This window comes from Cyanistes caeruleus, chromosome Z (genome assembly GCF_971803275.1).
Source record: "Cyanistes caeruleus chromosome Z, bCyaCae1.hap1.1, whole genome shotgun sequence".
NCBI lineage: Eukaryota > Metazoa > Chordata > Aves > Passeriformes > Paridae > Cyanistes > Cyanistes caeruleus.
Window position 1 is genome coordinate 27,618,071 of NC_141732.1, and position 19,632 is coordinate 27,637,702.

The 19,632-nt window shown below is 50.8% G+C and overlaps 1 protein-coding gene across 1 annotated transcript; it reads right to left on the bottom strand.

Annotated features, from left to right (window-relative positions):
- Window positions 1-5: 5 nt before the first annotated feature.
- LOC147648263 (uncharacterized) lies at window positions 6-17,942 on the bottom strand. The gene is made up of 21 exons (XM_086867991.1): window positions 17,351-17,942; window positions 16,864-16,901; window positions 16,333-16,436; window positions 14,685-14,823; window positions 14,346-14,545; window positions 13,374-13,501; window positions 13,028-13,197; window positions 12,137-12,208; window positions 11,687-11,809; window positions 11,261-11,383; window positions 10,552-10,687; window positions 8,371-8,434; window positions 7,541-7,589; window positions 6,476-6,585; window positions 5,524-5,641; window positions 4,596-4,695; window positions 3,992-4,188; window positions 3,532-3,666; window positions 1,351-1,602; window positions 1,012-1,179; window positions 6-180 (listed from the first exon to the last, which is right to left on the bottom strand). Exons 1-19 carry the CDS (start codon window positions 17,424-17,426, stop codon window positions 1,558-1,560), a joined length of 2,127 nt encoding a protein of 708 aa, XP_086724117.1. The 5' UTR covers window positions 17,427-17,942; the 3' UTR covers window positions 6-180; window positions 1,012-1,179; window positions 1,351-1,557.
- Between the last annotated feature and the right edge of the window lie 1,690 nt (window positions 17,943-19,632).

The following is a 19,632-nucleotide window of genomic DNA, read 5'->3' on the forward strand; positions in this document are numbered from 1 at the left end:
GGGGCTTGGGGGTTTCTAGGATTTTTATTGCGAGTCTGCTGCTAGCTGGCATTGGAGAAAGTAATCCTGAAGTGCTCCTGGTCATGTCCTCAACTTCCTCAATTGCTTTGCTGCAAGTGTCCTATGTTTTCATTTGAAAAGCATACGGAGTGGAGATTTTTGTGGCAGGGGCCATGTGACCTGTAGAAAGACGAGCGGAAGTAATACCAGTGATACAAACACCACCAATAGGAAAGCAGCCACAGAGCCAAGTAATTTCTCTGAAGAATTTGGTCTCCAATGACTGGTGACAAGTCATGAGTTTAAGGGGAATCTAGGAAGCCCACAGTTCTGATCAATTTTGTCTGACTAGCACACACACGTTCACTGGGCCATTTGCTAGGTCACAACCTTCTGCTGCTCAGGAAACAATCCCCACTTTTGTCTTTACTGCACAGGGAAGCTCAGGCAAAGCCCACCGACTCCCAGCTGCCCTCAAAGGCAAAAGGAATGCTCCAAAGTGCTCCCTGGCTGCCTCCAAGCACCACAATGGCTTCAGTAGGGGGTGCAAAATGTCTGTGTGACACTAAAGTGAGGAGGAACATGTGCTATTGCAGCTCATGCTGAAGCACATACACTAGAATACACTGCTCAATCTGACAAAGAATGCACAGGACGTACTCAGCAGCTTCAGGCACCTCCTTAGCAGCCTGACAGCCAGCCCTCTCCCCCAGCTCCAGCCTGGCTCTGCCAGGTGGCTTCCTGGGGGACCTCCCTGCTTCTGAGAGACAGCTCTGGCCTTCCCATTCTTTTCAGGCCAGCAACAGCATTCGTGCCTTCCTCACATCTGCACCCTGGCAGCCTCTCACCTGAGAAGCCCCGACCCTTATGGCACAAAGGTCTCTCCAGCACTGTTGACCAAGGACCAGTTAAGAGACAATCACAGACAGACAGACAGACAGTGTCCAGAGAAGCAGTGCCCAGAAGGAGCCCAGAGGAGTCCAAAGCAACACACAAACTCTCTTTTCATACCTTTTGCCTCTTGACTGGCCCTACTTCATACGTCTTCTTGTTCAGCTTGCAAGGTGTCAACTTCCTGCTTCATCTCTCCTGCTCCCTCTCCACCTCTTCCAGGAAGTTTTCTCCTTGCAGCAGCGGCTGCTCCTGCACCTCCACATGCTGACATTCCATCTCACAGGCCTGGTGAGGGGAGGAAGACACTTGCAGATGAAGTCCCAGACAAGCTCCCCAAAGAAAGAGTGGAAGCTCCCCAAAGAAAGAGTGGAAGCTTCATGCCCCACACAACAGCCCCCCCAGCTGAAAAGGGCACATTAATAGTGACTTTGTGCTCTCCAGCACCTGTGTCCTTACCAGAAATTTAGAAGGAGGATCAGCAGATGGGAGAAAAGGAGATGCCACCTTCCTTTCCTGCTCTGATGGCTGCCTGTTTCCTGGCCCCTGGCTCCTCAGGATTTCTGCCTGGTCTCAGAGGCTCTGTTCTCCAAGTGCTCAGGTGGTCCTCGTCATCCCCTCTGCTTCCTGCATTACTTTGCTGCCGGGATGACAGCCATGGGGTTGTCAGAAGAGGCTGGAGAGAGGCTCGGCTAATCTGAGAAATGGATGCTGCCCAGAGGGAAAAAGAAACAAAAGAAACCAAATGAAAAAAGGCAAAAAAAAGGGGAACCATTGTTTTCCCAGCTGAGCTTCTAACAGGGTTGTGAGAAATTAAGTGGAGATTTGTGTCAATCTAATGGTGACACTCACCCATGTCTGTGTGTCTGCGAGCAATACAGACAGAGACCATGGGATTATTACTAAGAAGTGGTTTGAAAATTAGCTAAAATAAAGCATGGAAGTAAAGTTGAACAAAATAATTATATAACAATCAGCTTTTAGATAACAGCTTGTTCTAACAACCAAATATTAAACTTTAAACTACCTTGTATCTTTGTATAAACTAGTTTGAAGGAAAACTTGTAATCACTTAAAAAAGGGAAGTAAGACCAACGGGAGCTAAAAAGCTCTAGAAAAGCATTTTGAAACATGCCTTGAAACATTTTGAGTTTTGTAATAACTAAAGAAAGAGCCTATGAAGCTATTTTTAGAGAAGTTAGCTTTGAGTTGGAAAATGATTGAAAGAAAGCTTGCAAACTATATGCTGACTAACAAAATATACGCTTAGTTAAACAAACTGCTAATAGAAAACAATATTTTAAGAGAAAGATGAGAGACTACGGAGACAGCAGAAGACCGTCTCAGACCAGCTTCCCAACAGATGTTCAAGAACCACAATCACTGATTAGGAGGGAAAACCAAGTAGAAAATAAGTAAGGATTTGAGGAAGTGAAGTGCCTAGAAAGGCATAAGAGACGAGCTTTGGAGACCTGAATTTGTGCATTGCTTAGGGTAGAGGCCCTCAACGCACCCAGCCCACTTGCTGTAAAAACTTGCTCAGCTTTTATCAAACCAATTAATAAATTGGCTATATTGCCTGATGTACTGGCAAGTCTAGCATTTTCATTTATAACAGGGTCAAGCTGGTTTCCTCTAGTGTCCAGAAACACACAGATACAAGTGGCAGAGCACAGATGGACTCAATTCTGGCATCTTCCTCCATAGCAGGGACAGCCGAGGAAGTGGCCCGCTCAGCAGCTCCCCATCTGCCACAAAACCTGGCAGCAAAGCCGCAGCGCTTCTCATCTACGTGACCGGGCCAGGCAGCACATGGGGCTGGCACAAATGCTGCTCAGCTGTCCCCGTTTGGCTGGCAGAAACCCCTAAGAGTGGGCCAGGAGGGACAAGCTGGGTCCCCTGTGAGGCTCACCCTCAGCCCCCACAGCCCCTGCCTTCCCACAGATCAGCCTAGAAGCGCTTGGCAGGGACTGCTTTCATTGGGATCTCCAAACCCCACTGCGGGCTTCTGTCCCCAGCACTGCGATACTTCAGTTCCTTGGCTAGCAGGTAAAGCTGAAAACAGCACCCGAGAGCAAAAGAGGGCCTCAGAAATGACGAGAAGTTGAGAGTTCTCCTCTGAGCAACGGCTGTGAGAATTGGGCTTGTTTAGCCTGGAGAAGGGCAATCTGCAAGGAGACCTTTCAATATTTGAAGGGGCTTCTAAAGAAGATGAGGACACATCTATTAGCAGGGCCAATTGCAAGAGACAAGGGGAAATGGTTTTAAACTAAGAGAGTTGATTCAGATTGGCTCTAAGGAAGAAAGTCTTTAGCAGGAGAGTGCTGAAACACTGGCACAGGTTGCCCAGAGAGCTGGCAGGTGCCCCAATCCTGGCAACATTCAAGGTCAGCTTGGCTGGGGCTCTGAGCAACTTGATCTACTTGAAGATATCCTTGCCAGTGGCAGGGGCCTTGGACTAGATGACCTTCAGCAGTCCCTTCTAACCTGAAGTAGTCTTGGATCCTACTTGGTTTTCATGTGAAAAGCAACCAGACTGGAGATTAAGATGGGGAGGGCCCATCTGATGCCCTGGAGCTCGGCCCAGGAGCAAACCCTGACAGGGAACACTCTTTGGCCTGCAGCCACTCTGCACTGTACCTCCAGAAGTTCCTTGGCAGAGCCTCTCTTGTCCACATCCATCTGCAGGCAACGTTCCAGAAAGTCACACAAGCTGGGATGTAGGCTTAGCTTGTCCAGATCTGGAACTCCTTGTGTGCCTATCAGATACTTAGCCTGAGGAAGAAGGAAACAGACTCTACGTGATTCTTTCATATCCTTAAGTACCCACCTAGACCCCATATTTGAAGGCCCAGTCTGCAGTGGCAATTTCTTGCCTAGCAAATGGTGAGAGATGAGCCTTTTCTCCCAAAAGAAAAAGGCCCCAGGGCTGCCTCAGCTATTCCAACATCCAGCAGCTCTTGCCTTGACAGCTTACGTGGGCCCCAGGGACATTTTAGAAGTGGGCCTTCTTGGAAGCTGTCCAAGCCGTGGGAATGGGATTGTGTCTAATGGAGACAGAGCAGAAGGCCACTGGCATGTGGGCTTATTTGCACCTTACCATAGCACTGGTTTTCCAAGTATACGGAGCCTCTCCTATGGCCATTTCTATTCCCACAATCCCAAGGGACCAGATGTCCACTTTGGGGCCGTATGGCTCTCTCCTGACAACCTCGGGCGCCATCCAGCGAGTGGTCCCGGCCATACACCTCGGTTTACTCTGCTCAGGGCTGAGCACAGCACAGAGGCCAAAATCAGCTGAGGAGACAAACAAACACTGCTTCAAGGAGGAAACCAAGGGAAAATGTTCCTCAGTCTAAGTCTCAGAATGCAATGCTGAATCAAGGTGGAAAAGGAGCTGTGCTCTTGTGCAGCCTCAGGGCTGCAGCCATGCATATGGGGAATTGTCCACTTAGCAAACCCAAGCCATTCACACCGTGGCTTTCCTCATTCACCTGAAGCTTTAGGCTGAACTTCTCTCCCTCTGCAGTGGGCACATACAAGCCAACCTTGACACCTTGTTGCTCTCTACACCTCTTAGCACCTTGCAGCAGTGCCCTGAGCTTGCAGGAGTGCTGCGTGCACTCTCAGCAGCAGCTGGCAGCCACTCAAAAGCAGCCCCACACCACCTCCCCGCAGCGCTGCACCTGGCCAAGAATACCCACCCAACTTGACAGAGCCATCCAGGCCCAGAAGTATATTGTCACTTTTGATGTCTCTGTGGATCACGTCGTTGGCATGAAGGAAGGCCAGGCCTTGCAGGCACTGGGAGAGAAAAAAGAAACGGGAAGCCAAAAGTTAGCCTGATCTGATTGCATCACATGCCAAAGGAAACTGCTCCTGAAGATTCACAGATCTCAAAGGAGCAGTGAGTGGTGGCAAGAGGAAGAGCTTGCTGCTTCAACTCTAGGAGAGAGCGATCTTTCCAAGGGAAGACATATTAGTTGCTGAGGGGGAAACATCAGTCCTTGCTCGAGACTGTCCCCTGCAAAGCCAGTGGGAATGAGTGCTGCTGCAGCTGATGTGCTTTCCCCATCCGGAGGACAAGCAAAGGTTTGCCAAAAGAGGAGAAGTCCCTGCCTTGGGTACCAAGGGGATCACTGTCAGCTGGGAGATTGGAGGACAAGGGTTATAAGGCTGCCTTGACAGCAGACTCAGAAGGAGCTCTTTTGTCAGTTTTCAGCAGCAAGCACCATGGTGGGGGCCATGCCATCATTTGAAGGCCAGACCTGTGAGAGATGAGTCTCTCTTTGGCTTTGCCATAGGTTTAAAACTCAAACAGCAGCCACTTTGCACTTACAGGCAAAGAAGGCAATGCAGAAAGGTTCTGGGCAGAGGCTTGGAGGGGCAAAGCACAGAACAGAAAATAAAACGGCAAAAGAGACAGAGGGTTCCACAACAGTAGATAAGTGTAAAGAAGACTGCAGTACAGGCAGGGCCACAGGCAGGCAGTTCAGTCCAGATGCTCTTGCTTCTCTGAAGCGTAAAAGAGCAATGCAGAAAGAAAGCTCTGAACATGGAATCACTCACTTAGCAGCACCTTCCAAGGACAAGCCATGCCAAGCCATGGCAAGCACAAGCAGGATCCCTTACCTCCCGGCAGACCGTTGCTATGTGTCCTACAGCCATCGTTCCCATGTGGATCACCTTAGCTAAAGAGCCTCCGTCCATATACTCCAAGACCAGCAGGAGAATCTCATTCAGAAGGTAGCTGGAAGATGAAAACAACAGCGTGGAGATGAATGTGCACAGCTAAACTGCTGTATGGAAGGAAGGGTTACAGCTGAGTTTTGTTTCCAGGGCACTGGTAAATGAAGATGGAATAAAATCAAGACCATCTCCACCTAGGCAATCCAGTGCTTGCAATCTGTGTCTGAATGAGGAAGGCACATCTGTGGAAAAGGAGACAGCTTAGGCGGCAAGCAGGGGAAAAAGACACATTTGTGATGGCCCAGATAAATCTGGAAGTGGACACATGCCAGCAGCTGCTTCATTATCTTCATATACCAATTGCACCATTAACTCCAGCAACAAGGGAACAGATTTCACAGCTTTTACCCCGGGCAGGCGAGTGTGCAGCACTGCAAAACACCCTTTGGAAAACGGTGCATAAAGGACAGTCACAAAGGGGAAAAACAATTTCAAACCTGGCAAACCATGTGTCTCCTAGCCTAGTCTTTTGGAATGCAAGGCAATGGAAAATGGTGGGAACGGCGCAAGGGAAATCATTTCTGTCATGCTTTCTCAGCACTTCTCCTGCAACACTCAGGAAAACTCAAGCCCCAAAACCTGATAAGAACATGAAATGAGTGAATGTGCTGGCTGCTGGCTTAGGAAGAGAGCCAGGTTTCTGAGAACAATCTTCAAGTTATTTATGCCAGGAACCATTCCTGGGGACAAAATGCAATCTCCTCCCATGCCTGGCCCAGGAGTGGCTTGATGTTAATGGAAGGATGCATTTTCTGCCAGCGAGTAAAGACCTTTTAAACCTTTGCCTTGTGAGTATGGCAAGGAGCATTCCCAGAAAAATCCCAGAAGTACTTACCTTTCAAGGTAGGTGACAATATTTGGGTTCTTGTATTCCCTCATGACCAGGATTTCTTTCAATACCTCCTCGCAGCCCTGGTGCTGGAGATCAAGTTCCTTTACAGCCACCTGCAATGACATTGAAAGCCATTAGGTACAGACATTACAAGAGCCTCTTTCTCCTTGTGCTCATGGGCCACGATGCCTTGTCACCTCGGGAAAAAGGGACTCTAAAGCATCAACCACAAGGCGCTAACAACACTCTCTGCACCCACAGGCTTCTCAAATAGACTTGGTTTCTCACCACTATTATCATTTACACACGTTTTGTAAGCCAAAAGCAATTCTGCTTCTGTGAAAAGAAATTGAAATGGCTGGAAATATGCTAGAATTTCTAGGGACTGACCACTCACTGTTTCAGAACCAGCTGCCATTCTTGATTGTGCCCCAATGTAAATGCACAGCTACATTATGGAGAAAATGCTGTCCAAAAAAGAACTCTAAGACAACTCAAAGTAAAGCTGAGTTTCCTCAAAACTTCCCTAACTTTTATAGTTTGGATTTTGCATCTCTGAAGAACATTTTTGAACGTGGTTTAGACTTGTAATTATTTAATGGGTTTAAAAAACAATACTCCTTTCTGTGGCAGACACCCCCCGTTATAGGCGTGGTTTAGGGCTTTTGGATTCCTCGTAGACCTCCCTCCGAGCACAGTTCCTGAGCACAGCACTGCAGGTGGATAAGGAACTGTCAGGAAGATGGAGTTGTACGTGCTGGGAGCCAGAAATAAGAAGTCAGGACTCTGAACTTTCAACCCCAAAGAGCAGTGCGGCTCTCCAAGACACCACCATTAAATTTGGACTAGCGTGTCCTTCTCTGAAACACACCACCACCATCCCTGCATCCATTCAGGATGCAAGACAAAGTCTGTCCAAAATGCATTCTGCAGGCTGCCTCTAGGTAGGCTGCTTCTGCAGGACAGCCTTTGCAGCAAGGACAGGTGGCCCAAAGCTCTGGCCACAGGTCACATTGCAAGGGAAAGCACTCCAGAGCAGCAGAATCTGCGAGGGCTATTGGCACTTACCGCTTGTCCTGTGGCAGTGTCAAAGGCCTTATAAACGGTTCCAAAAGCCCTAGAAACAGAAGAGTGGCAAGAACAGAGAAGCTGTTCAGTGCTGAGAAGTGAAAGGCAGCCCAGGCAGGAGCTCTCTGCTGCCCGGAGTGTCTGTAAAACACCATGGTTTGTCTACTCTTGTACCAGTAGCCCAGCAGCCCAGCAGCCCTCTGCATGCACCATGTTGAAGTGAAAAGCTCCATCCAACAGGAAGGAAGAGGGCTGCTACAAATCCCAAATGTACACACTAGATTATGGATGTGGGGGTTTTCTTCCCTTCTTCCTTTTTGTGCCTGTGTGTGTGCCTTTCCAGGCAATGGAACAGAGAGACCTGCTGGGCCTTCTCACCACTCTCTTTTCATTCTATCTGCCAAACTCAGGCAGCACCACGCAGCCTTCCTTATTGTCCTGAGCACTGAATATTGTTTTCAGCCAAAGACTGGAAAGAAATGCCACCGACAGCAGTTATCTGACAGCTATCAGGTGGGAAGCTGCTCTCTCAGTTTTCCTTCATCAGTGTGGCCGTATTACTTTGAATCATACAAAACCATGTCTCCTAGGAAAAGCAGCCAAGTGGTGCCACACGCTTGAGGGACAGCACGGCTTCCAGGTCCTCCTCCTGGAGGCAGGCAAGAAATTGCCAGCATCCAGTTACCTTGGATGATGCCTTGTGATCAGTAGTGAGACAGGGACAATCTAAAGCCGGGCTGTGAAGATGCTTGCAGCTGGCCTGACTTCCCACTTGATATTGCACCAGCAAAATACCTGGCCCATGCACAAGTAAGCTTGGCTGCACTCACCCACTACCAATAAGTTCCCATCCAGTGTATTTCTTCTCTGGATCTCCCACGCTCACAACACTCCCTGAAAGAAACAAAACACAAGAACAAACTTCAAAGGAGAGATACCGACTTGCAGGAGATCTGAAACTCAGCTCCACTCTCCGGGACTCTGAGCAATTTATGGTCGGTTGGCAACAAGAACAACAGCAGCAGCAGCCCCAGCAAGGCAGGCAGCTCTGTAGCACACATGGCCTGCACAGAGTCTGATTCTCCGCGTTCCTTTGAAGGGTTACCTTGAGAGGAAACTAAGCCCATGGAGAAAGCATCAGAGCAGACCGACATCAGAAAACAACAGGCACCAAGGCAAGTAGCTGTCATTTACAAATCAGAAGGAGAGCTGAAAAATCAGGAGCCTTCATTTCCTTGGGAATGCACACTCTCTTGTGAGATTCAGCAAAAGATTTCCTACTTCCAAAGACTAAATGCACTCTGGGATCTGGGATGAATTTTTACCAACAGCTGCTTTTTGCAGAGCAGAAAGAATATTGCAACATGAATTCCAGGAGCATAGGGGACCTTGTCTAACTCTCAGCATTTTGCCTAAAGAATGCCTTGCCACTTGTCAAGAACAGCAGCTCATGCTATAACCAAGAACAATGTCTGGAAGAATTAGGATCCTCTTCATTGCTGAGCAGGCTAAGTTCTGAAGATGACTTTGCCCATTCCCCATGGGCACTGAAGAAATACAAGTACTTGTCTTCAGCCTGGGGTGCAGCAGTCTCTAGCACTGGACTCGGCCTCTTCAGCACCACCCACATGCCCCATCTTCCCAAATGGGCACAGTGGAGATGGGTAACAAGGACAGCGCCGCTCCTCAGGCGCTGCCGTGGCACAGACTGCTGCCCAAGTGAGACGCTGATTCTTTCACAAGTCCAGGCAAAGCTGTGCCAATGGGGAGGCAGCTAAATCCTCACAGCTCAGGAAGGCTCCAGCCTCTGCAGTCACACCAGCCATCAGTGGCAGGGCAGGTAGGACAAAAAAGCTTGGCAAAGCCCACCAATGGCCACAGACAACCACTGTGAAGAAGCCAGAGTCAGACTGAGTCCCATTACAAGCTGGTCCCCCACTCGACACAGACCATGACTGCCACTGAGTCCAGACCCACACAGGACTGGATCAATGCCCCTTTTGTCCCAACAGTTGACGGCAGACTCTGAGTAAACTGGGCTCTGTTCAGTACCCAACCTGTTATTCTCTGACAGCCCTGCCCTGGCAGCTATTACATGCAAGAAGCAACTTGGTTGTACTGCAGAGTCACCAAGGCCATGGTGTGCTTTCCTAGAGCATAATCCGAACAGGGATTGAGGCCAGGGCTTGGCTCTCCAGGAGTATTGACGGGCCGGGCATTAGCCGTGACAAAGTGGCCGGTACCAGGGGAACGTGCAGCAGAGGGGCTGCAGCCTTCCTCCTGAGAACTGCCTGCAGGGCACTTGGATCTCACTGTGCCACATAGATGCATTGTCTCTTTGATGCATCTTCCTAAGCATACAAGTAAAATATCAAAGAGGGATTGTAAAGAAAAAGTCTTCTGTTTCTCTGCTTTTCATGCACTTGGAAAACACCTCTTCCTCTCTGACTCCAAAAGATTCTTCTAAGAATATGGTATTTTAACTTCTGGGGCCTACTGAAAAGACCTCTTCCTCTCCTATTTCTGCTGCCACCTGATACCCTTTTCAAGGAGGTTGGGCTAACCAAAATATAGAATTCTTACCAAAACCAACTGCAGGAGGAAGAGGAAAAGTCCTAACAGTCATCAAAACAACACCAGTATGAAAGCAGCCACACAGCCAAGCAATTTCTCTGAAGTGTTTGGTCTCCAATGACTGGTGACAAGAAAGGAGTCGAGAGGCAATCTAGGACGCCAACAGTTAGGATCCATTTAGCCAGACTAGCACACACACATGTTCCCTGGGTCATTTGCTAGGTCGCAACCATCAGTTGCCACCCGCTCCCAGCTGCCCTCTGAGGCAAAAGGAATGGCCCAAAGTGCTCCCTGGCTGCCTCTGAGTACCACAACGGCTTCTGTAGGGAATCCAGAATGTCTGTCCCACACCAGAATGAGGAGGAATATGCTGTAGTACAGCAGGCACACACACTGTAATACACAGCTTGTTCGGACAAAGGATGTACAGGACGTACTCAGCAGCTTCAGGCAATGCTTCTCTCCCCGCTGCTCTGACTCCTGCCTTGGGCGGGACGAACTGCTCCTGCTCAGGTTTTCAGGCTGCGGAGGGAAGGCTCCTTTGGAAGATGCTGCTGCAGCGCCCACGTCCATCTGGAACAAGAAATTGGTTGGTGTCACAAAGGTGGCTGGCAGAGATGCCCCAGAGAGCGCATATCAAAGGCAAGCCCTTAGGAACAACACTTGTGTTAGGCTGCAAGCTGAGCTCTCAACTCTTCCCGCTCAAGTCCAACCCCACCAAGCAGGCAGAGACTACAGCTTGTCACAGCCAGCCCGAGTAGAGACTGTGGAAGGGAAAGAACAAGTTTCAATTTCACCCTGTCCTGAGGACTGCATTCACCATGGACAGGGACAACTTGTTCAGAATCCGTGTGGGTCACCATGTTGACCTGAAGAAAGCCCCAAAAAGAAAGCGAGCACTAGGAGGCCAGCAGAAATACATTCTGAGCATTGCAGGCCCACAGCCAAAGCACTAGCCCTGCTGCCCAGGGCAGCAGCTGAGATTCAGCAGCCCAGGAAGTGTCCTTCTGAGCAGCTGCAATGGGGAGCACAGCACATGGCAGCCAGAGGCATGGCCTCCATCCTCCTGCTGCTCTGCAGGGGAAAGGTGAGAAGGGCAGTGACCACTTGTTGCATGACTGCACTGCCTACTGCTCTTTCACTCACCTGCTCTTGCTCTGCCAGCCTGTACTGCAGCATCTGCTGCATCCTTTTCATTTCCTCCTTGTGCCTTTCCTGCATTGCCTTCATCTTCCACTGAGCTTCCTGCACCACTGCCTGCAGCTCGTCCTGGATATTTGGTCAAGAAAATTCTTACTAGCACCTGCCATCAAGTGGCAGGTGGCATCCAACCACGCTCAGGTTTCTCGTTTCCCAGTCTCCAAAGACCTTCCATTCAGAAGCACTTCCTTCAGCTTCTCTACCCAGCTCCAGCCCTTCCATCCTAACTCTTCTTCCTGCTGCTCAGCGCTGGAGCCTGTCACGCTCTGTGCTCACAGTGCCTGCAGTAGTCCTTGCCTCCCCTTTCCTGACATGCAAACTTCACGTCCTCATTACTGCCCTTCCCTCTGCTACCTGCCTAGTCAGGCTCACCTGCCAATCTTCCTGCTGTTCCTCCAGCTCCTGCTTCAGCAAATCTACCTTCCGCTGCCTATGATGAAGCTTTCGCTGCAGCTGGTGCACCCTCTGCAAGAGAGTAGCCTCCTGGTGCTGCAGCTGCACAGGAACAAAGAGAAGATGGCATTAAACTTCCCACACAACACTTGTGTGGCAAGCAAGGTTGATGTGCTCACACTTTCCCAAAAGCATTTTGCTCTTTTTCTCTTGTTGAACTAGGGACAGCTAAGGGACAATCCCACCCAGACAGTGTCCAGGAAAGCAGTGCCCACAAGGAGCCCAGAGGAGCCCAAAACAACACAGAAACTCTCTTTGCACACGCGTTGCCTCTTGGCTGGCTCTAGTTCTTATCTTTTCTTCTTCCGCTTGCGAGATGGCAACTTCCTGCTTCATCTCAAGCAACCTTTTCTCCTGCTCCCTCTGTACCTCAGCCACCAGGTTCTCCCTTTGCTCCAGCTGCTCCCAAGCCTCCAAACGCTGTTGTTCCAGCTGCCTTTCCTGATGAGAGGAAGAGACGCTTCCAGATGAAGGCCCAGTCATTCTCCCCAAAGAAAATAAGGCAAGTTGCATCATACCCACAACCCTCCTACTAAAGAGTTCACAGTAGTGGCTTTGTGCCCGCCACAACTCCTGTCCTAATGAGAAACTTAGGAGGAGGGTCAGCAAGTGGAAGGAAAGGAGATGCCACCTTCCTTTGCCACTTTGACGGCTGCCTGTTTGATCAGGCCCCTCCCTCCTCAGGATTTTTGCCTCTTCTCAGAGGCTGTGTTCTCAATGTCCCCCTGTCCTTTGATCAAGGAAAAGCTGCAGGTGGACTGCAGGATGACAACAAGGCCAGCACCCCCACGCCTTAGTCACAAGACAGGCCACCAGCTGAAATACCAGCAACATGGGGCCTGCTGAGAATGCTTCAAGGCCAAAGGGAAGACCTCTGTCCACCGTGGAAGGACAGAAAGCAAGGAACCCAGTTGCTGGGACTGCAGTTGGCAGCAAGGTCAGCAGACTGCTGCATGGCACGAGGGCATTGGAAACATCCTGCTCCTTCTCTGCTGCCATGCTTTGTGTGGGCAGCACCCAGCCTCCAGGAGACCTCGGCTTTTTCACACCCTGAAACCGTGGCTGCATTCAGTGTCCCAGCAGCTCCCTCTGGCCATTCTCAGCCCCTCAACTCTGAGCCCTTGAAGCCCTCTGCTGCCTGGCCCAGCAACATCTGGCCTACAGTAGAGCCTTGCCACCGTGTCACATACTCAGGCTGCTATTCTCCTATGCCAGCCCACAAAGCTTGCCTGAAAAATTCAGGTGCATATTGTTTCCTACCTGTTCTTGCAGGAGCTTCCTCTTTTCCTCTTCCTGAGCAGATTGCCATTGTCTCAGACCCTGGCTGAACTGCTCTTCGGCACAGCGGAGCTGCTGAGCCATTTCTTCCAGTTGCTGCTGGCTGAGAGATCTTAGAGCTTGCAGCTCCCGACGAAGGCCCCTCACATCCTCTGCAAGCATGAACAACACTCAGAGACTCTGCTGACCTTAAGCCCTTTCTGTTTTAGCCAAGGAGGGACCTGTTCCCAGCTCCTTCACTCCTCGGAAGCCCTGCGCACAGAGCTGCCTTCGGAGCAACTGCACTAGGCAGGGCCATCGCCAGACACAAAGCGCACGAGGCTCTCACCAAGTATCACCTCCTTGGCCTGCATGGCTGTGCGAACTTGGCCTTCCAGGTGGCTCCTGGTGATCTCCAGCTTCAATACCTGCTGCTGAGCCTCCAACAGGCTGCATTCCAAGCTCTCCTTCTCTGACCTACAAGTTGTGGGAAAGAAGAGAAATTGTTCCTGGCACACACAAACACATTTTCTAGGAAGATGTGCCTTAAGATCCCGACACCTGAGGATGGAAAATGGCTTGTGTGGAAACTCAGATCCAAGACTATTTCTACCACTTCAAATAGCAAAGCAGGCCCCTCCAGGTGGTTGGCCAGCCTTTCCCCATGACTTAGCCCTGCTCAGAAAGGCCAGCTGAGTTTGATCTCAGCAGCCAAAGCTCAAATTGCCTTTGCCTCCCATATCCCACAAGGGTGGCTGTGCCCACAAAGTCTCTGCCAGGGAGCAAAAGCCCAGCCTCTGCTCACAGCCCTGAGCTCATCTGCATTTCCAAGTCACTCTGCAGGGGGACAGAACACAGTGTTCTCCTGGCTGACTCATCAATGTTTAATGCCATTCATAGGGTACCTAGAGATACTTCATTTTCCAGAGACTCTCCAAGGTAAAGAGACTAAAGCTATGCACTGGAGCATAGGTGAAAACACCAGCTTCTAGCAGCATGAGAAAGAAACCAGAGCTAGGATTTGATCGGAACAAGAACTATCCTGGAGGAGGGAAAGGTATCCTGCCATTTAAATTACTGGAATTCTGTGAGCAAGAACAATTGCGACAATGGGCCTTGACAAGTTCCAGTGGGTGGGTGGAAAAGTGAGCAAGAATCAGTGCTCAGCATAAATCCCCAGAGACACTCAGGAAGTCATAAGACCTTTCCCTTCTGCTGCTGCTGCTCAAAAGCAACTCTAGGTCCTGCACTATACTTCACAAGCGTTAGCTCAGAAATGTCTTCCATAATGTCCTGCCCAGGGTCTCCTCCCTGCCTTTACCTGGCCTCTCCCAGCTGCTCCGAAAGGCCTCGTAGCTCCCGCTCCGTGGCTGCCAGTCGAGCTTGCAGGGCAGCGTTCTCCTGTGCCAGCGCTGCCTTCTCGCTGCACACCTGGGACAGGATGTGCCCTTGGCGAGAGAACTCCTGGAGCAGCTTCTCCAGATGCCTGTGAGCTGGCCGCTGAGGGCGGCAAACCTGGAACTGCGGGGGGCACCATTTTTCAAGAAGAACAACACCACAGTCTCGGGCTTAGCTTGCTGCCAGAAGCAACATTTGGGGCAGTCTTGCTAAGGGCAGCTCCCTCTCCCACAGGTGCTGCCTAGGAATAAGGTGAGCATACCTTTGGCACTGCCTGAGGAACCTCTTCTTTCCGCAGATCTCTCTGCAGCTGTGATTCCTCCTCTGGCTCTGCTGCCACTTCAAACGCCCTCTCCAGTGAGGAGGGGCGGTTTCTCCCAAATGCAGCCAACTCCTTCCATCTACAGCAGGGGCACACACAAACAAGCCTTTCATAGCAACACAGCCTCCTTGCAAAACCACGACTACATACGATGTCCCACATAGGCCATCCTCAGGGACTTGCAACAGCCCTCTAGATCCACCTCAAGAGAATGCTGGAATGGCCTGGCTAGAGCAGCATCGCTCTTTGTCATTACTGCAGGTGAAAGAGTCACCACTGAGGAAGTCAACAAGCTTCCAGAAACCACAGAAACACTTCCAGAAAGCTCAGGATCTCTCAGCTGAACAGCTTCCTGCCTGCTAGGCCTTACGCTCCTCTCTGATACACTGGCTACTGTACTTGCAAAAGTTCTTTGGCTAAGTCAGGCTTGCTAAGTCCAGATGAGGACAGCCACAATTACTCTTGCTTTCACTAGTGCAACAAGCAAAGAGCCCTGAGCTCATCTGCACTTCCAAGTCACTCTGCAGGGGGACAGAACACAGTGTTCTCCTGGCTGACTCATCAATGTTTAATGCCATTCATAGTGTACCTAGAGATACTTCATTTTCCAGAGACTCTCCAAGGTAAAGACACTAAAGCTATGCACTGGAGCATAGGTGAAAACACCAGTTTCTAGCAACATGAGAAAGAAACCATAGCGGGGATTTGATCTGAACAAGAACTATCCTGGAGGAGGGAAAGGTATCCTGCCATTTAAATTACTGGAATTCTGTGAGCAAGAACAATTGCGACATTTATTTTTGGCTAACTAAGCCAGCAGCGCTCACTAAGTTTTGGCACTCTTTAAAAAGGAAGAGGGACCAGCCAAATGGGCCTTGACAAGTTCCAGTGGGTGGGTGGACAAGTGAGCAAGAATCAGTGCTCAGCTAGGATCCCCAGAGACTCTCAGGAAGTTGCAAGACCTTTCCTTTCTACTGCTGCTGCTCAAAAGCACCTCTAGGTCCTGCACCATACTTCACAAGAGTTAGCTCAGAAAAGTCTCAAGATTTTCACCACGACCCTCAGGCTCTGAGGGAGGAGGTAGGTATGAACTTGCAATCCAATTCCAATAATCAAAGGATCCCTGCATGGTTTAGGCTGGCAGGGATGCCTGGAAGCTTCTAGCCCAGACTTTAGCTCCAACCACCTGGCATCAGCTACGGCATCTGGAAAGGCTGCTCAAGGCTCCATCTAGCTGGGGCTTCCAAATTTCTAGAGGTGAAATGTGCACAAGCTCTCTGAGGGGTTTCTTCTGCTGCATGATTGCCTTTGGGGTTCAGTGCTTCTCCTTAGGCCCAGCCTGAAGCTCCCTTGCTCCTACTCTGCTCCAGTTTGCAATGCTTCTTGTCAAGCTTGGAGGAGCGAGTCCCAGGAGGCAGCTGTGCTACAGCTCAGTCGGCTGCAGCCAGACCTGCCCATGGGCTGCCTTCCCCAGCACTGCTGAGCCAGTCAAACGATGACAAAGTCAAATTGTTCTTTGACGCTGGGCCTCCTAAAGTCCAGCAATGCCCAGCCCTGATCACAGAAAGCGAGAAAGCCTAGCACACACCTGAACTCCAGGGCGCTTTGCACTTGATCCCTGCTCTGCTGCTGCTCCACCTTTCTTGCCTGGGCCGAGGAGTCCTGACTGGCAAGAATCTCTCCTGTTGGGGCCTGCAGGGAAGGAGCAGGGGAAAAGCACAAACAAACAATAAGAGCAGGGATGTTGGCTCCTGAGAGCTGGCAGCAGCAGCAAGCGGAGACACAGGTCACCTGGGGGCAAAAGCTGTTGTGTCTTGGTGCTGATGGGAGTAACAACATAAGTCTTGAGTTGCTGTGAAAGTGTCTGAATAGAAGCAGGGAACATTTCCCTGCTCAGTTCTGGTCAACTGGCTTCCCCTCAGGATTTCAGGTATTAGGGAGAAGCCAACAGGAACTGCCTTCCAGTCTTTCAGAGACAGACATTGTCTCTGCCATGCAGACACTGACATGGACTTTCATTTGGCCTGCCAGGCTGACATTAGGCTGCAACAGACCAAGCCCAAAGCTTGCTCCACTATTCTCTGACACCAGGAATGTCAAGGGTGCCCTTCCCACTCACCAAACCATGGACTTGACTCCTTCCACGTTTCAGGCGACCTGCCGGAGACAAAGGAAAATGAGCCAGGTGCTGTTGGAAAACTCTCTGATCCTTAGTAGTCAGTGCCTCCATTGTAGCTCACTGTCCACCATGCAACTAAAGCAGCTTTTTTGTTTCCTCCCTTTCCTAGACTGGTTTTTTGGTTTTTTTCCTAAACTGCATGCAGTATTTCCCTTTTTGCGCTTTCTGGAAACAATTCCTCAGAAAAGCTTCCCCCAAACGCCTCTCAGCGCTAGCACATCTCTTTGGACACAGCACAGGCCCAGCCCCAGGGTGCAGGAGCACACACAAAGTGCTCAGCTTTTGGCCCTTCAGAGCAAAGCCACTCACTATTGTAGCACACTGAGGGGGTCCAGTTAGACAGGCACATCCCTTGTATGTATCCTTATGGCATCTTTATGGCACTTTTGTTCCAATATGCAGCCCCAAGGGAACAACTTCTACTTACGTCTCAGACCACTAAATAGTTTGCGGCATGACACAGATGAAAAAGCCCTGCCAACTGCTCTACGGACTTGCTCCATCTCTTCAGCAGGGCTGCTCGAGTCCGCAGGCCAAAACACAAAAACAGAGAAAACTCTCTGTTGCACAGACCGTGCAAGGAAGGGGAAAGAAAAAAAAGGATACCCGCAGCAACCCGCGGACTGTACAAGAGGAAGGGAAAAATCCAAAAGAAATGTGCACAGGTGTGCAGACTACACCACACGTGTAACCTGTCTGCACACCCTACAACTACAGGGGAAAGAAAAGGATGCCTGCACGAGTCCACAGACTCATACAAGAGCAGGCAAAGAAAAAAAGACTCCCTTTTCAGGGCACAGACTGCTGCCTGAGAACACCACAACACAGCGTCCTCCTGCAACGAGCACGCCAAGAGCCGCTCTGGACGCTGAGGCCTTGCGTGCACCAGGGCAACTTCCCCTTGACAGCGCTGTGACGTGGCAGCCCGCCGCTGACATCACAATAGCAGCCGCTCTAGGTGGGTCTGTGAATTCATGCATTGTGGGAAACGGAGAAATGGAAAATTCCACAGATGCTGAAGGCTTCAATCTGCAGCCTTGGAAAGAGCTTGGGGTAATGTCATGATGAAGGTACACAGAAAGGAGTTACCTAAGTGAGTCTTTGGAGTTTCCTGCAAGGAAGAAGCCCTGGGACAGCAAGCAGCATTCCCAGGCTGCTCTCGGGGGGAAAATCCCAACAGGCTGAGGACTCTGGATGAATGGGTGAATATTGATTGTGAGCTACACTGGCCTGCAATGGCAAGGTTCTGGCCACAAAAGTAATGAATGGGTGAATATTGATTGTGAGCTACACTGGCCTGCAATGGCAAGGTTCTGGCCACAAAAGTAAGGGGCACTTAGTGTACTCGTGTCAAAATTCTGCATCTTTCTGGAAACCAGAGGAACGCTGCCTCCTCCTGTGAGGAACTCAGCTTGGGAAGCAATCCTTCCCTCTGCTTTGGGTTTTGTCTTTTTCATTCTGGACAGCAGCTGTTTGTAACACCAGCCGAGCCTGCCTCCAGCCTGGCTGACTGGACCCTGTCAGCAAAGGAAGAGCAGGAAGCCTGCAGAGGAGGCAGTGGTGCTTGAGGAGCCTTTGTGCCCTGCCAGCTCAGCGCAGGCCTGGCAATCAAACGCCCTGAAGCCTGCCCTCCATGGCAAGATTCCCTTGCTCGCCGGGCTGAGCTTAAGCTGTGAGTTGCCCTGGCGCTGTGCGTTGCTCTGGCGCTGTTGCGGACGGACGGACAGACGGCCGGCCGGGCCCGTCTGTGGCTCGGCCCTGCTCCGCAGCCGCCCGAGGCTCTCCCCCCTCACAGAGGGGCCCCGCCCCGCCCCGGGCGCCCCCTGGTGGCTGCCCCGCCCCGCCCGCCCCGCGCGGGGGCGCCCCCTTCCCATGGCGCCCCCAGCGGCAGCCGCCCCTCCCTGCAGGCACGGAGCGGCCTCGGGCCCTGCTGCTCATCCTGGCACTTGTGTCCCTTCTCTGCCAACAGCCAGAAGGCTTGAAAGGAAGTGCTCTCCAGCCGTTTCCCTCTGTGTCAGCTGCCCCCTGCCCAGCGAGGCAAACATTGACTTTCAGATAAGCACTGGACAAGTGACAGGTGTGGTTCTTTAAAGCCCGGGAAGAGTGGATTCCATCCCTCTGCCTAGGGGGATGAGCCCAGGAGGAGTTGCCCCACCCTGGACCCTCCTGCGCTGGCCTTGTGGGGTGGCAGCCCAGGGAGTTCAGATTGCGCTTGAGCCCCTGGGGTTTCTCCCTTGCTATGTTCCTATTAGACCCCAACCTTAAACTCCACCCCGGTTCTTTCCCATAAACCCACCACCTTGTCTCTGTCTGGGGCTCTCTGTCTCTGGATCTAAGCTGAGTTTGTTCCTGTGTTGAAGAAATGGTTTCCTGTCGCCTTGAAAACTCAGCTTCTGAGCTTGCTCACATGGTTTTCTAAAGACTTTCCCAGGACTGTAACTCTAAACATAGAGATGTGTCCATTCTTTCTGATACACGTCTTGTGATGGACATCTCTCACGGCTAGTGCGGTTGGGAAAGTGTTATCCTGACCATCCAATCCCTGGCCGTGGTCAGAAACCTCTAAATCCTGGGAGAAGAAATAAACTCTTCCTTTCACCACACCTGGAGCTGTGTCTGTGTGATCTGTTCATCTCCAGTGGCAACAGTTTCCAGAGATCAGGAAACTGTTACAGAGCAGGAGATCATCTCCTTGAGTCCCATGCTGGT